The sequence below is a fragment of the Plasmodium inui genome (genome assembly GCF_000524495.1).
Source record: "Plasmodium inui San Antonio 1 unplaced genomic scaffold supercont1.3, whole genome shotgun sequence".
Classification (NCBI taxonomy): domain Eukaryota; phylum Apicomplexa; class Aconoidasida; order Haemosporida; family Plasmodiidae; genus Plasmodium; species Plasmodium inui.
Genome location: NW_008481837.1, coordinates 531,334 through 548,328, shown reverse-complemented (window position 1 = coordinate 548,328; position 16,995 = coordinate 531,334). Strand labels below are relative to the sequence as shown.

The window sequence follows — 16,995 nt, the reverse complement described above, 5'->3', positions numbered from 1 at the left end:
TCGCCGTTTGCCGGTGAACCGCATTTTTTACGTTCCACCATCATCCCCCTCTTAAACTGAAAGGCGTTTTTTAAGACTTTTCTTTTTGTTTCCTTCCCCCATGGAACACTTATTTGGAAATTTCTCTAACTGTGCAAGAGCAGAGGAGAAATTGCCTCTGAGGTATACCAGAGGATACACGCACTGCACATCGTGGTTCACCAAAATGTGGCACTATAATTACCAATTAACAGTGAAAACATGAAGGTAGAAAGGGGTCGCCCCACATTCTTCCACCTCATTCCCCAAGGATAGAACGCACAAAAAAAAAAAAATAAAATAAAAAAAAAATAAAGGGAAACCCTCATTTTGAGGGATGCTCGAAGAAACCTTAAAAATTTCCGCAAAATCTTCAGTCGCCATGCTGCAAATACGAAAAAGCGCCGGCAAACGAACATATTTACCCCCGCACACATTTAGAGCGAGCGACGTACGCTCACATGTATGGATTAGCCCCGCATCCCCCAACAGCTAGCATCATAAATTGTGTTTTTCCCCTCGCAAAATAACGTCACGTATGGGCACCTTTTCTGCTTTCCCTTTTCGCACGCCAAGACGTCCCCCCATTGGACCTTTTTAAACACGCTAATGGGTTACTGCTGCTGCTGATTATGCAACACCTTCCGTGCCCATGCGCATGCGCATGGACGGGCGTCGTTCTTCTGTTGGGTGCAGTGTATTACTTCATTTGGCATTGTCTAAGTCAAAGAAAAAAAGAACTCCTCAATTGGTTGCAAGAAAAGGAAAACGTCAGTTTTCTAATTGCACACCCAGATGACGAAATTATGTTTTTTTTTCCAACCATAAAATTACTATTTGATAAGAAAAGAAAAGAAGAGATTTTCCTTCTCTGTCTAACAAATGGCGATTTTTATGGCCAGGGGAAAATCCGAGAAAAGGAATTGTACCATGTTTGGTCCTACCTAGGAGGGGTCAAAAACAACTGCAAACTTATGAATCACCCGGATGTCCAAGACGGTTCGGCCGTTTGGAATGAAAAACACGTTGCGAACATCCTAAAAGACTACTGCAAACAGTGTAACATAAGAAAAGTACGTCTTAGCCATTACCCAAGAGCGGAGCAACAGCGTGCCGGCGAAAGATAAACATATGTGAGTATGTATAAGCGGCTATTCGTGTTTGATGCCCCTTTTTAGGTCCTAACATTTGACGGCTACGGAGTGTCTGGCCACCCCAACCATATTAGCACCCATAGGAGTGCGCGGTAATGTTGGCACTGAGATATATCTGCCCATGGATAGACACACGGGTGTGTCATTTTATGCCAAGTTTGTGACGACGCCCATCCATGCACACAGATGAACAACTCGCGAGTCTTTCTGTACCACTATGGGTGCGCTCATTTTTACGCATTCGTAAAAAAAAGAAATTCCCACCTCCATACCTCTACATTCAGGTTGTTGTCGAAACGGATGGGCATAAAAGTGCTTACCATACATTCGGCCCATTTGATAGTTAAATACTTAGGCATGTTTTCCCTGCCCTTTCTCTTACATAAGAAGTAGATTTTTTTTTTTTTTTTTTCTTTCCAGCACAATGGTGGAGCAGTTCGTTGGTTTCGCCTTGTCCTGACACATTTGCCTATTTAACATTTTGCATTTGCCGCTTAAACGATTCTTTTTTTTTTTTTTTTACACCTCGGCTAGATTTCTGACGTTTCGGTTTAATCCCGTCTTACTTCTACGGTGCGAGCATGGAATGGGGTATAGGTGTGCGAAGAAAAGGGGGACTTCTTTACCAAGTTGATATTTATGGTTGCCCTTCCTTTTTCCCCCCCCCCTAGGTTGATGTACCTCTACAGATCCCAGTTCGTGTATTACCGAATTCTATTTTGCCTTTTCTCTCAGTAAGCGCATGCCAAATGAGGAGCGGGGAGTACGAAGCGGTTGCACCAGGGCAGTTGCAACGCGCTGCTTCGAAGTTGCTTCATGCGGGTCTTTTGGCAGTATATGTGCCATCCCCTTGAAAGCACCCCTTGAACGCACTACAAACCGAAACAAACACAATGCACATGAATGTTTTTTTCCCCACGTGCTGATGCAACTCCTCCGCAGGTACGCCTACTTCAACGCCTTCGACTTGATCAGCTAAATCCAATTTACACTTTAATTTCTTTAAATTAAAAAATTCGTGGGGGTAAGAGTTATACACATATATGTACATATATATTCAAAATTGGTGGGTGGATTTACTTGTAAAAAATGGGAGCGTGGTACAACGCGTGTGCATGACGACGCGTGACGCATAAGCATATATATGTCTATATGCCTTCTCTACACACACATCTGTGTGCGGGGTTGTATTTTTTTTTTTTCTTTTTTCCTTTTCGCTGTATATTTTGCAACACAGTATACAGACTTCCTCTCTTTCAATCTCTTTTTTTTTTTTTTTTCCCATGAATTTTACACGCAATAACTGATGAAGTATCATCGAAATCAAATACACACACGAATGCAAATATGTCTAGGTATATAATATATACATGATGAAATGTAAAAAAAAAAAAAAAAAACATCCTATTTTGCATTTTAAAACGAAAAAAATGGGGAAAATGGGAAAAAAAAAGAAAAAAGGGAGGATAAAAAAAAGAAAGAAAAAAAACACGCAGTTAGAAGCAACCATTTTCTTTTAAAAAAATGACAGCAAGGGGGGGTTGATAGAAGGGTATGTGTAATAAAAAAAAGTAAGAAAATCATTTAAAAAAAATTGGCATCTATTTTCTTAAAAAAAGGTCACACGTCTGTGTACATGATTACATACACATATGCACACACACACGGATGCACAAATGTTCGCTGCTCCCTGCCGGATGCTCGCTCCGAAAGGGGTGGAGAGTTCATTAAAAACTGTAGAGAGAGCATTGCGCGCATATACATATATATATATGCAGTTGCATACATAGGTGCGTACATAAATGTGCAAATAACTACATACACGCACGATATGCTTCGCAGGAATGTAATTGTGCGGGGGTGTATACACGAGATGCTCCCGTGAACGGCTTTCGAGAGGACATCTCGGCTAAAGGCAACGTCAAGTTCTGCATATCGGTGGAAGTACGTTATGCTGGTGATGCGAGTACACACCGAGGCACAATATACATTTAAGTAATAATGTATAAGTTTTTTTCCCTATAAAAAAATGGAGGAAATAAAAAATAAGCGGAAATGCCGTCAGGGGGAATATATCTTCTCCTTGTGTGAGATGTGATTAATCTGTATCAGTCCCCAAGCCGAGTTGCACACATTAATTTATTGCTTGTGCTGTGCCAAACGTCCATATGGGGATAAAAAATTGCTGTACATTTTCTATGTTCAACTAGCCAATTGTTCGCCTTGTCCGTTGAAAAAAAGAAAAAAAAAAAGGCCTTCCACAGTTATTTCTCTTAAATAACCTCTTCTCGTATTGCACAGAAGTAGTGCCGTAAAAACGAAACAATGGCCTACTCCTTTATTCGATTTATTTTTCTTTAGCGGGACGGGGTGATAGTCACTTTTAGGGGGACCTTCCTCAGACATTTCCAGTTTAGGGAGGTGTAAATATACTGGTCATTCGCGCTGGTTCGATCTCTTCACCCTTAGCAAAATATCTCCTGGGCGTCATCTTTTGTATGATCTCTGTGACGTGGTTCTCGTCTACTTTGCTTCATTCCACCCCCTCAACGTACAGCTTTACCCAAATGCATACTCTACAGCGGATGAGAAATAACTGCCGGGTCGCACCCCTTTTCCTTCAGCTGGTTCAGTTCACCTCCGGGGGGAGCTTATCACTCTTGTTTCTCTCCGCACTCATGATAAAATTTTTGACGTCATCTAACTTTAGGTGTTGCAAGATGTTTTCGCTACTGATGGTGGTTATTTTGTTGGTGTTGCCTTGAGGGAGAGTTTTACCTGGGCTGTTTCTGCTGGTAATATACTCGTCGTGTGCCTTATTCGCCTTGTAACTTTGGCTACTTCTGTTGTCACTGTTGTTGGTGCTAATGCGGCTTGCGTTCTTCACATTGGTCGTGCTTTTTGAGTTGCTGGGGCTTCTGGAATTTCCAGGGCTTTTGGCATTGCTGAAATTTTTGGGATTTCCTGGGCTCCTGATATTGCTGGGACTTTTGCTGTTGCCGGGGCTTCTGGTATTGCTGGGACTTTTGGCATTACTGGGACTTTTGGCATTTCTTGGGCTTCTGTTATTCCCTGGGCTTTTGCCATTTCTTGGGCTTTTATTATTGACGGGACTTTTCGTGTTTCCGGGACTTTTGGAGTTGCTGGAGGTTCTGATAATGACGGGATTCTTCACATTGCTGAGACCCTTAGCACTGGCGCTTCCCGATGTGCCACCCTTGGCGTTGCCCGCGCTGCTCTTCTCGCCGCCGACACTGGAACTGTTGCTGGGCTTCTTCCTGCGGTAGAGAATGTACTCCTGCACCTTGTTATTTCCGCAGAGCTCGGACGAGCTGGTAATTTTTTTTATGTCATAGTCCACATTTCCGTCCACACCACAGGAGGTGACTTTTTGGTAGGAGGGTTCGCTTTTGTTAAAATGAAAACTCGTTCTTGAGTCCATGTTGAGGGATGCACTTCTCTCCTGGTTGAGTTCATGCCTATCAGCTTGCATCATTTTTTTTTTCATCAAGTTGGTATTCGCACAAAGGTTTAGCAATTTCTTTTCTATATCTTCACATTTTATATTTTTGTTAATATTAAAAATGTCAACATTGAAGTCGTTAATGGTGGCAAAATTGCTGCTTCTGTTGTGCTGAAGGTGTTTGGTAAATTCTTCTGCCTTATCGATGCCTTTCACCGAATGGGAAAGGGAAGAGGCTGCCATGTCTTTGATGTTGGGACTGGCCGTGGTGGAGGTCGTGGAACCTTTATTCGTGAACATACAATACTTGGTGTTCTTTTCAAACATATTTTTATACAATTCAGGGGTAAGATTTATTTTGTTTTCGTCACTCGTATTGGTATTACTCTTCATGCGGGATTTGGCATATGTCACATCGGCTACCATGTTATCCCCGGGAATGGCTTTCTCCAAGTAGGTGCTATTCTTTAGGGAGCTCTTCATCTTATTGAGATAATTCTGAATCATGGATTTTTCTAAATCAGTTTGGGTCAGCTTCCTATTTTTATCGACACAGTTGAGTAGCTCCACGTCGGGTGCTCCTCCTGCCTCGCCGGCACCAGATTCTACAAACGAGTTATTAATTAACTTTTTTTTTGTAACTCTGAGAAACTCCTTCGCTTTCAGTAAAAAATCATCATTAAATGAGTCTCTAATAAAATTCGTATTGTGAATATCTTTAATTAATTTTTCATGAAATGGATTTATTAGATAATTTAGTTTCTTCATATTATTTGCATTTTCCTTTTGTGCGTTACTTACGTTTGCTGATTCTTCTGCGTTGCCGCTGCTGTTGCTGTCATTCATTTTTTTTTTCTTTATCTTCTTGATGGTATTCTTGACCGATTTTTTTCTCTTGCCAGTCATGGATGATATTTCGTCGTTTATTCTTTCCATCATTTCATCCGTTATGTCACTTTTTATTTCTATGATGTCCTTGGGGTCGGAGCCGTCGGAGTTGATGATTAGCGGTTGGCTGTATAGCAGATGTGTGAGGTTTGATTTAAACATGGAGCTGCCTCCACTGCTGAGATTGTCCTCATTTTTGTCATCATTCATTTTGCCTGAAGGGCTAAAGAACCCGCCGCTACTACTGTGATTGCCCCGTTTAGATTCTTTCTCCTTCTTCAGGACCTTCTTCTTGGATGATATTAATACATCCCACTTCATCTCTCGGATGCAGTCTTCCAGAATGTTATCTCCCTTATCTTGGAACTGAGTATATAAACTTTTGAATTTAAAAATAGACATATTTTTATACTCCTCCTCTGTGTGCTCCTCGGGTATCTTTTTCTTATTTAACAACTCGATAAGTTGTTTTAGTTTTTCTCGTTTATCTTCATATTCTTGTTTTTCTTCCTCCGTTAATTTGTCACAGTGCTTTCTAAAGTGCGCCAATTTTCCCAGCTGCACGGTTCCACACTTGGCACATACGGCTCGCAAAAATCGTCTTGTCTTTCCCTTCGAACTGGTGTCGTTATTATTGTTTGGTGTTCCTACACTTGGTAGATTATTCTCTCCCTTCACATCACTGCCATTGTTATCGGACGAAAGGATGGTGCTAATCATCAACTTCACATTTTCACTGGACCCTTGGTTGAATTTATCCTCCACGTTGAAATGGTCCCCTTCTATGACGCCTCTACTCATGTTTAGCTTCTTCTCGTGGGCATTCTCTTCGTCCTCATTATCCTTACTTTCGGTTTTCTCAAAACAGGTGCTGTGCGTAAAATCGTGTAAATGATTCTGATCCGCTTCAAATTTGATCACCTTTCTGCTCAACGTGTTATCGCTGGGATTTCCCTGGATGGCACCACCTCCATGTTTGTCAGACCTACCAGTGGTGTCTTCATCTCCACTCGTCACTACACTCTTGGCTCCCTTAAAAATGAACAAATTTGTGCCATTAAAATCGTAGCCTTTTTTACTGTCCTCCTTGTTTGAGCTACTCGTCATGTGAGGGGAGCATACCCCTTGAGGGAAAAATAGAGTTCTCTTCTCCAAGTCTTCCTCATTCTCCTCCTCCTTCGTTGTAACATTGTTGGATGCCTCTTTCTCGTCATTGTTATTTTCCGATTTCTCCTTAAATTCAGAAGAAAAAGAAGAGGAGGGGTCTTTACCACTTAGAGCATTTCTTTTGTCAGAAGTGCTTCCCCCAGAGGGGGGAGGGGCACCATCCTTATTATTGGCAGACTGGTTAAAAGACGTGTTCGCGTAGAAGTAGGATTTGTCCAGTTCCAATGGGTAGCAACACTGTCCTGGGTACTTATAATTGGCATGGCAAGGAAGTTTACAATTTTCACAAAGGACAAGAAGCTTATGAGGCAATTTCGTATGCAAAAATGTAGTGGACTTTTTTTTGTTCGTTTCCTTGTTGTCGTCTTCAATTCCTTTCTGCTTCAGCATTTTGGCATGTTCAATTCGATTAACTAATTCTTTCACAAAATTGACAGGAAATAAATTTTCATATGCACTTCTCAGTTGTGATTCATATTTCTGATCCAAGGCATCTATTCGCTTTCTATTTTCTATGATGAATTTGTCTCTTTCAATTTGTTGTGCTCTCTTTCTTTTCTTCGCTTCTAATTCTTCCTGTTTGCTGTCATGGAGTTGGCTTCTCAGTTCCTTCTGTAGCTGCTTCTCGTTTTCTCTTTCTTCCTTTGTCATCTTTCTTCGTTTCTTCTGTTCCTCCACCGCCTTACATTTGGAACAGAGAAAGCACACCCAGTTCTGCGGCGTGAAGTTTACTCCCCTCTGGCGTAAATTGTGATAATACTCCTCACCAACATAGTAGCGTACATAATCTGGGGGGAAACAATTATAGCAGAAACTGGTGGGACACGTGGCACAATGGATTAGTAAATTACCACACTGAGATGATTTTCTAAAACAAAGGCAGCATTCATGCCAGCTGCAGGTCCATGTCTTCTTCACATTTTCATCCTTAATCCCTTCGCATAACTTATGATATGTTTTGGGGCATCGAAAGCAGTTTATCATATCTCCGTAGTCAATTTCGATGTCGTTATTGTTTCGATCCTTTACCACCGTTTTGTAATTTTTCGTGTTATTACAAATGAAGCATCGGTACTCGTGCTTGATTTGTTTCACTTCTTGTTTTCTTCCCCAGTACTCTGGTGTGTACATATTCTGCGGCTTCTTTCTTTCCCTTACGGATCTCCACAAAGTCGTGTCGGAACCTCCAGCCCCTCCTCCTGCCGCATTGCCATCTTTTAAAAGATCTCCCTTCGATTTGGAGTTCCCTCCTGTGACGTACACTTGGTCATTTCCATCTTCGTCGAGTGGACTACCATCATTCATGTTATTACCAGTGTTGAGTCCCATTTCGAGTTCTTGCGCCTCATCAATCATAATCTCATCTATGTCGATTCCGTTTTCATCATCATCGTTCTCAGCTCTCTCCTCGTCATCAACGTCGCTGTCTTCCCCATTTCCACCACCTCTACCTTTCTGTATACAAATGTTTCCATCTCCCGTTTCTGCCCCATTGTTATTATTATTTACTTCTTGCTCTATGGTAGTTTTTTCCTCCTTCTCTAAGTCGACCCCGTTAATAATGGGCAGCTTTCTTCTTCCCCTCTCTATGAAAAATTCCAGCGGGTAACTGTTCGTGTTTTCCACGTCCATGTTCTGTATGGCTGCCTTCCCATGTAACATTAGCTTCCTAATCTCATCTGAGGAAAGTTTTTCTTCAAAATTGTCTAGCATATCTTCATCGTCCTGTGTTTGAACAACAAGCTTGTCCAACTTCAATTTCTGTTCTCTTCTAAATGCCATTCTTTCTTCTACAGTCCACTCCGTCATCAGTTTCCACACGTTCACTTCTCTTTTCTGGCCAATACGGTGGGCTCTATCGATTGCCTGTAGATCGATAAAAGGGTTCCAATCCTCGTCATACATAATTACATGATTCGCTGCCGTCAAATTTATTCCCAGTCCTCCTGCCCTCGTGCTAATTAGGTAAATAAAGTAAATGCTGTCACTTAGATTAAACTCCCTAATGTCCAACTCTCTTATCAGTTTGTTTGTTGACCCGTCCAGCCGCATATACTTCCAGCACCTGTATTTGCAATATTCTTCCAACTCGTCTAATACCAACTGGAACTGGGTAAAAATTAGCACTTTGTGCATTTTGATTTCTCCTTTGTCCGATTTGTCTTCCGCTCCATTGTCCTCCTTCCCATCATTGGCACATATGCTGCTTTGGTGATTATCCTTTGGGCTGACTTCTCCGTTTGCCTGATATTCTGCTGCGTATTGTTGGTCTACCTGTTCTTCTACTACGCCATCCTCTTTCTTCGGAATCAGTACATCCATATGTTTCGTCTTTTCCTCGCTTCCGATCTTGCTGTGCGCATAGATGTTTTCGTCCGCCTCTTCGTCGTCTTCTTCCTCCTTTTTTGCGTCCTCCAGGTGGGTCCTTCTAGAATCGCCCTTATCAGACACCTTCGTCGACTGCTCGTTTGACTTATCCAAGCTGTCCGATGAATCTTTCTTCTCCGTTTTGAAGAACTCCTTTATGTTCATCATTTTGCAGTTTTTCCCGAGGGTGACGATATCATGGGCTTTATCATTCGCATCGTCATTCGTGTGGTCATTCGGTTCGTCCTTCACGTCGACACGGGGCTGAGCCGCGCAGATATCCGTTTTGTCCTCATCGCATTGGTATTCTTCCCCTGCTTCGTCCTTCTCCTCGTCCGAGTCATCCTCCTCTTCTACCTCCTCGTTGCTATCGAACTGGGTGTTGGTGCTTTCTTTTGTGTTTCCCTTATGGCTGTCCTTATTTTTGCCGCTGTTATCATCATCCTCGTCGTCATCCTGATCATCTTCGTCATCCTTATCATGGGCAGTCTCTTGATCATCTTCGTCGTCCTCCTCCTTATCGTTCTCCCCCTGCGACTGCTGCTTGGATTGTTTCGGTTTCGGGTTGTCCTCCTCTTGCTCCTCATCCTCGCCATTATCCTGATCATAGACGTCATCCTCCTTCTCCTCAGGGTCATCGTCACTGTCACTTTTGCAATTTTTGCGCACCTCCTCCTGCTGCTCCCCCTCCTCATCGGGGTCTTCATTGGACAGATAATTCTCATCATAGACCCTTTTTCTGTTGGTACCACCATGACGAGAGTTGCCCCGGTAGTTGTAATCGGACAGATTATAAGAGTGATTTCCATGCTTCAAAATATTGGTCCTTCTTCGAATGGATTTCCCATCACCATTGGCGGCATTATTCTTGATATATTCTCTGACCTTATCATAGATGCACCTTTTTTTTTTATAAGGGCATTCATTATCAACGGCCACGGGGTGCATGAAGCCTTTAAGCATATCTTCATTTTCGGAGGTGGGTTTCAAATCAAATTTGCCCTGATTGAGAATTTCGATAAACATAGGGCTGTTTTCCAGCGCTTCGATCTTTTTAAACTTCCCTGAATATTCTCTCTTCTTCTTCTGGGCGTTATTTTGTTCCTGAATTTTGTGATATCTGTAGGCAGCAACTTCCTTCTTGTGCTTATCAAAACTGGACGAGTAGTTCTTAACATATTTACAATTTTCGTAATGCAGTTGGCACAATAGCTTGTCGATGAAGACAAGCTTCGAGGAAGACTCGATGTGTTCCTCTCCAGATATGTGCTTCAACTTTAACGCATCATTCTTTACTTGCTCTTTTACTTCTTCACTCTCTTCTTCGAAGAATGCAAAAAGTTTTTCCATTTGGGAGGATCGACTAACTATTCCTTTGGGGTGGCCACAAATGATTCTCATTTTGATCACAAGCCCGAGTAACTTCTTCACACTGACTTTTTCTTCCACCATGGATCGAATGTCCAGAAGCCTCTTATACCAGTGAGCAGACAGACTACCCAAGGGTAACCACACATCATGGAAAATCTTTTTCGGCAATGTGATAGCCTGTTCTTTTAATCTTCTCAGCATAACTTTGTCTAAAAGACATCGAATAGCTTTTAGATCCTCCTCCTTGATGGCCGACTTGAGATCAATATTTCCAATGTTGACGTTAAGTTTGGATCCACTTCCTCCTGCCGCGTCCCCCTTTTGGCTATTTTTCTCATCCTTATTATTTTTATTCTTCATGTTGTTATAACTTTTTTGATTGTTGGTTGCACTGCCACTTTGACTACTCCCTGCGGCAGTGTTCTGCTGGGATGCGTTCATGAAGGCCTGCTCGATAATTTCTGAATTTTTAAATATATCTGGGAACATAAAATTGATGAGAGTAAACAGCTCCGCTGAATTGTTTTGTAAAGGAGTCCCCGTGAGCAACAATCGCATGTTGCCGACGACTCTATCCATCGAGTGTCGGATGGCCCCACTTTGATTTTTTATCCTATGGGCTTCATCCAGAACTATACATTGCCACCTGGGAATGGTTTCCACGAAGAACTCCTCTTCATTTTTTACCGTTTCGTAGGTAGTTACGTACAAGTCGTATAGGCCCTTCTCGGCTAGTCGATCCTCTTTTGCATGAGTTCTCTCATTTTTCGAACCGCATATTTTGATGCACGTAAGATGCGGAGTAAATCTATGAATCTCCCTGAGCCAATTACCCACGGTGGATAAAGGTACGACGATCAAATGAGGACCATCGATTTTGTTACATTTTAAATATGACAGAAAACACAAAGTTTGTATGGTTTTTCCTAGTCCCATTTCATCTGCTAAGATAGCTCCTCCTGTGAGGAAAGACTTTAATAACCATTCGACACCGTCCTCCTGATGCGGCTTTAACTGCACATTATCCACCAGTGGTCGCCGCTCGATTTTCCGTCCATTCGGATAGTAAACACTTAAAAATACAGATTCGATAAATTTGCATGCATTTTCATTCGCTTCATCTTCAAGGGATGAAATATATTCGTCGAACTCTTTCGAATTTATATCTACATCCTTCCTGGAATTACTCCCCTGACGATAATTCCTATCCGAGTCGTTGTGTTTCCCTCCTTTTCTCCCTCCACTGCTGTACGCACTAGTATCGCTGCTCCTCGAGTTGAAAAAATCATTTTTAAACGTTTTGGTAAGGTTTGAAAAGACTTTGGGATTCACAAAGGGTTGTAAATCTTTCCTATGTGCTAGCAGAAATCGATTTCGGTACTTTATGATTTTCGATCTCCAGAAACCTAGCTCTCTTTGTCTTTTTTTCATAATGTCCTGGATTTCATGTTTCGTCCACCTCTTATGTCCCTGGTTTAGTAACGGGTCTTCATTTTTGCAACATGGACATTCCCACTGATCTGATATATTATCAAAATCGAGATCAGGCAAGCATGTTGGGTGAAATGAATTGGGGCAGAAATCACAGCCAAGTAATTTCCCCGGTCTCTGGCATACATAACATGTGGAAGAGTTTACGTGCTCTCCATTCATATTTTCAATGGCAAATCCTTTCCGCATCCGTCTGACATCCAGATTTTTATGTTCCTCCGGTTTACACACTGGGCAAAACCATTTTTCCGACTCAGGTTCTGCCTGCAGGCCTAAACAGGTAACATGATAGCTATTGGGACATCCATCACATAGTAATAAAATTAAATTGGGCGATTTTTCTCGGCATATTTTACACCTATCTTCATTTTCTGGTATCTCATCATCTTCATTCATGCAGTCATAGCAAAAGTAATTTTTTGTATCTTTCAAACCTTCGTTGTCAATTAGGCCTTCTGCCTGCAGGCATTCCCTGTGAAACCTCTTCTTACATTGTTTGCACTGGATGCATTCGTCTCCATCTTCAAAGTTTTCACGACACAATGTACACCATCCTTTTCTTATTCTCATTTTAACGGTCGGGGTGCGGGGACGTCCCTTGGGACATATATATATAAGCGTACGTGCACGTCCAGGGATTCGTGCTTGCGTGTTTGCTTATGTGTGTGCGTGTATATACTTACACGTACGTGCTGAATGTAACAACCTTATACCTCTGACTTTACACGAATGCGCACGAGCAGTCCCGATTGACGTGATACATATGTGTACGCTACTGACACGCGCGCAACGCACGCTCGATCCGTATGCGTTCTGCTCGTGCGCAAATCACTCTCAATAAACACCATGGGCGCCGCACATGCACATATGTCCTCTACCCGGTAAGCTCTATGCTTTGTATGTGCATATAATAATTCATTTAAGGTAGACGTACATGAAGGGAGAAGAGTTACGCGGAGCACGAAACAACGAGGCGATGGGGGCGTCTGCGCCTCGTGAAGGAGACGGGGACGCCCGATGGACACGGACGCGTGTATGTATGTGTATATATGCAGAGAGATTTGGTATGGAAGCGTACAGTCCGCACTCTGTACGCAAGTATATCTACACGCAAATGCGTATGGGTACGCATACACACGTCAGTATGGAAGGGTCTTGCACACACGACACGAGTTGTGAGGCAGCAAGGGGATGCGGGAAATGCGGCTTTTTAAAAGTTTAGAAAAAAAAATATATATATACGTGAATATATGCGCATGTACACACATATACATATATATACATAGGTGCGTGTACATATTTCACGTTTTCGCAATGCGCGCGTGCACGCTCGACTTTTTTTTTGTGGGAAATTAAAAAAAAAAAAGTACGAATTGAAAAGGGGGCGAAATGTGAGCACATGCGCGTATGGAGCAAGGTATGTAGGTAATGGCGTATAAGTAACCTCACTGCATACATACGCGATGGCGGTATTAACGGACGCACGTGTTGTATGTACGATAAGGTTCGTCATACGTTGGCGAGTGAAGTCCTCTTCTCACCCATTTGACTGAATTTTATTTCATTATATAAACTTTGCATTTTATCCTATAATGTTATGTATGATAACTACGCTTATATTTTTGTATGACCGTACGAACGAACGTACGTATGCATGTATGTTAAGTATGTATGAACGTGCGTACGCTGGCAAAGTTTACCCAATTGGAAAAAAAAAAATAAAATAAAAAACACGAAATAGAAAGCAGAAAAATAAACAAAAAAGTTACTCGTATATGTACTCATACAAACGCATAAATTGTTAATATCATACAATATATTCATATAACGATTAAATTAAAAAAAAAAAAGTTTCATCTACATGCAATTTTGGGTCATAATTATCTCGCATGTATGAATTTACGCAAAAACGTATGTATCGCTCTGTATGAATTGTAAAAAAAAAAAAAAGAAAATTGCTTAAAACGTGTACCAGGTGAAAGGGGGGAACCGGTGAGCGTGCCGACTGTCAACATATTACGTATGCATATTCACTCACCTGTACGCACTACGCACATGTGATCATGGCCGCACGCATGCTATGCATATACCGGATAATTCGAACAGTGTCCTTGGTGTTGCATCCCATAGGGATCTATACATATATAAGCTTATGTATACATGCGCAATCCCTCATGTGAAGTGGAAATGGGCGCTAAAAATTTCGCGCATGCAAGAGTTAGGTATACAAAAAAAAAAAAGGCAAAAATACATGGACGGGGAGTAGGCATATGGATATATCTATACTATATATATATGTGGTAGAACATACGATAGCATACCTCCGCTGCGTTGCTACTACTTTCTATAGAAAAGATGGCAGGATCCGGTTTGCAAAAATAAACGCCCCGAGTGCGTAAACACATTCCGGAGAAGCGAAAAATTTTACATGGAAAAAGGGTACATATACGTATGCATACTTACGCATGGGGACGTATGCACGTACTCATGTATTCCTCTCTCTTGAACTACCAGATGTATGGAAGGACGTGAATGAACACAAGAAATAAGTGTTATTTGTGCAGTATGCATGGAAAAGGCAAACCATAAGCCTAAGTCCGCATACAATATATGCGCATATTCGTATGCATGTATACAACGCTCGCACGACAAGGCGCATATACACATGAATCTATGAAAAAGGCGATGAAGCTATTCAATAGGTATACATTCGTGCACAGCTTTTTCATGTACATAAAAACTGTATACCAAAGTGTGCTGCTTGGGCTGTGAGACCAGGCATTCGCGTCAGGTGCAGGTTCCGATGTTTACACGTACGTGCGAGTTCCCTACACTACGTGTAGGTATGCGTACATGACACAGCACGTACACATACGAGCGAACATAAAATATATATGTACACATGTCATCCGCATTTCTTTTCCTTTTCTTTACATACACAAGAGTATTCTGTTAGTTTTAATTGAAAGAAAAATAATAATGATGTGAAGGTGTATGAACGAACTGAGGAATGAAAAAAAAAAAAATTAAAAAAATAAAACGCAATAAAAAATAAAATAATCAAAGGGAGAAAAAGAGAAAAATGCTATTTATGAAAATTAAAAAAAAAGTGAGTTGGAGTAAAATGAATCGTGAACTTGTGTGCGAAGAGAATTTTGCCAGAGAGAAAAAAAAAAAGGAAAAGGGAAACGCGAATGAAAGGAAAAAGGAAAAGCAAAACGAACGGCAAAATGGTGACGTGAAATGCAAAGTGCTCGGCGAAAGAGAAAAAGGCAAAAAGAAAAAGGGAAATCTAGTGATTTATGATTTAGGAATTATGAATTCGTAAATTCCATGAATCGTGAACTTCCTATCGCTGCTATGCTTTGGGATGTGAACTCGAGGAAATGCAATCGGTCAACTGGTCAAGTCGTTATTTTGTATGCATAAGCAGGAACGCGTGTATGCTCATGCTCATGTGGGGGAAATGCCGCGTGAGTTTGGGTTACGTATATATGCGTGTATATCGCTATGTATGGGGCAAGCGCGTTGCATAGGACGGGTGGACACACGCATGAACGTATCATATACGCGAAGGCATATGTATTTTACATGTGATGTGCGGATATGTATGCACAGCGCGAAGCACACGTTTCCACGCATATGTGTACACATGGGCGACGCGCGTACTTGTGTATGCCAAGGTTACTCCTTCGTGCGAACTGCTGCGCTATAGGGGGAGACTTTAAAAATTTTGGAATGGGGAAACGCATGTACGCGCTGCGATAAGCTTGACCATGTACTATGTGTTATGTATGCCCATGTACACGCATACACATATATGTACCGTACACTCCTACGTATTTATGTACACTCCTTTGGATGCCCATTGGAAAATGTACGTATCAACATATAAAACTTCTCGGCGTACAAATACGAGAAAGCACATGCAAAACAGAGAAATGATTGTACTTATATTTTTACTTCAAAACTTTCTGTGTAAAAGCGTTAAGAGATTCCTCACTTAGCTTTTTTTAAAAATTTCTCCATTTTTACAAGTGAATTTCTATTTAACGAAGGGAAATTTAGGTACCTTAATTAACAAAACTAAATGAAGTGACATGGCATGATAAAAATTTTATAAACATAAGTAAAAGAAAATTTTTAAAAAAGAAAACCCAAAAAAAAAAAAAAGGAAAAAAAAAAAAAAAAATGTTCCATGTGCCTTTACAAGCATGCATAATATTATAACTTTTGCTAATAAAAAATTTTTAAAAAAGAAAACCCAAAAAAAAAAAAAAGGAAAAAAAACTTAGGTGTAGTAAAATATGTGAGGAGGAAAAGTGACGCGAATAAGAAAGAAAAAAAAGTATTTTTTTTTTTACTTTTTTTCTTAAATGAGTGTACAATATGTATATATATATTTGGTACATTTATGGATAGGTATGTCCTGCCTGTTTCCTCGCTCTTTTTCTTATTCGTTTGTTTGCCCCTTTGTGTACATTCTTATTTTCCCCCTCATTTGTCCTTCGCGACTTCGTTTCAAATGCTTCGGCAGGGAGTTCTCACGGGATTAGGCACAGCATGTGTATTACTATTACTGCTACTTTTTCATGCCTTTATTGCTAGTTTGCTGCTATAATAGCCTTTTTTTTTTAAGTAGCATTCTACTACCTAACATGCGAAGGTGCCGTTATTTGCATCGCTTCACCAGCTCCACGTGAAGCCACTTGACAACAAAAACGCGTTAACTACGAATTTTGTGACTTACGCTCATTTATTGCTAAAACGTCCAAAATTGTTAGGCTCACCTTTTTTTCACGTCATGCGAAAATTCAAACGTGAAGGGACGCACTGTAGGCACGCGAACACTTTTGAACGTACCATATTGCATACTCATGGATCAAAAGAAACATTTTTTTTTTTTTGTGTGTGTGTATACTTGAAAAAATGTCCTTTACAAAAAAATTTATTATTTCTGTTATTTTTTTGGCGCCAGAATTTAATGTGCATTTAATGTAAAGAAATTGCACTTTTATATTTTATCCCTTTGTCTTACGAATTCCTGAACTGTATGTGGTCGTAACCGAATTGCCA

At 41.0% G+C, this 16,995-nt stretch overlaps 2 protein-coding genes across 2 annotated transcripts; one reads left to right on the top strand and one right to left on the bottom strand.

Annotated features, from left to right (window-relative positions):
• Positions 1-100: 100 nt before the first annotated feature.
• C922_00958 (hypothetical protein) lies at positions 101-1,268 on the top strand (the record flags this gene model as incomplete). The annotated part of the gene is made up of 3 exons (XM_008816567.1): positions 101-162; positions 743-1,091; positions 1,197-1,268. The coding sequence occupies 3 exons, from the start codon at positions 101-103 to the stop codon at positions 1,266-1,268; spliced, it is 483 nt and encodes a 160-aa protein (XP_008814789.1).
• A 2,533-nt stretch (positions 1,269-3,801) lies between these two features.
• Positions 3,802-12,489, bottom strand: C922_00957 (hypothetical protein; the record flags this gene model as incomplete). Its single annotated transcript, XM_008816566.1, has 1 exon — positions 3,802-12,489. One exon carries the CDS (start codon positions 12,487-12,489, stop codon positions 3,802-3,804), a length of 8,688 nt encoding a protein of 2,895 aa, XP_008814788.1.
• Positions 12,490-16,995: the final 4,506 nt, after the last annotated feature.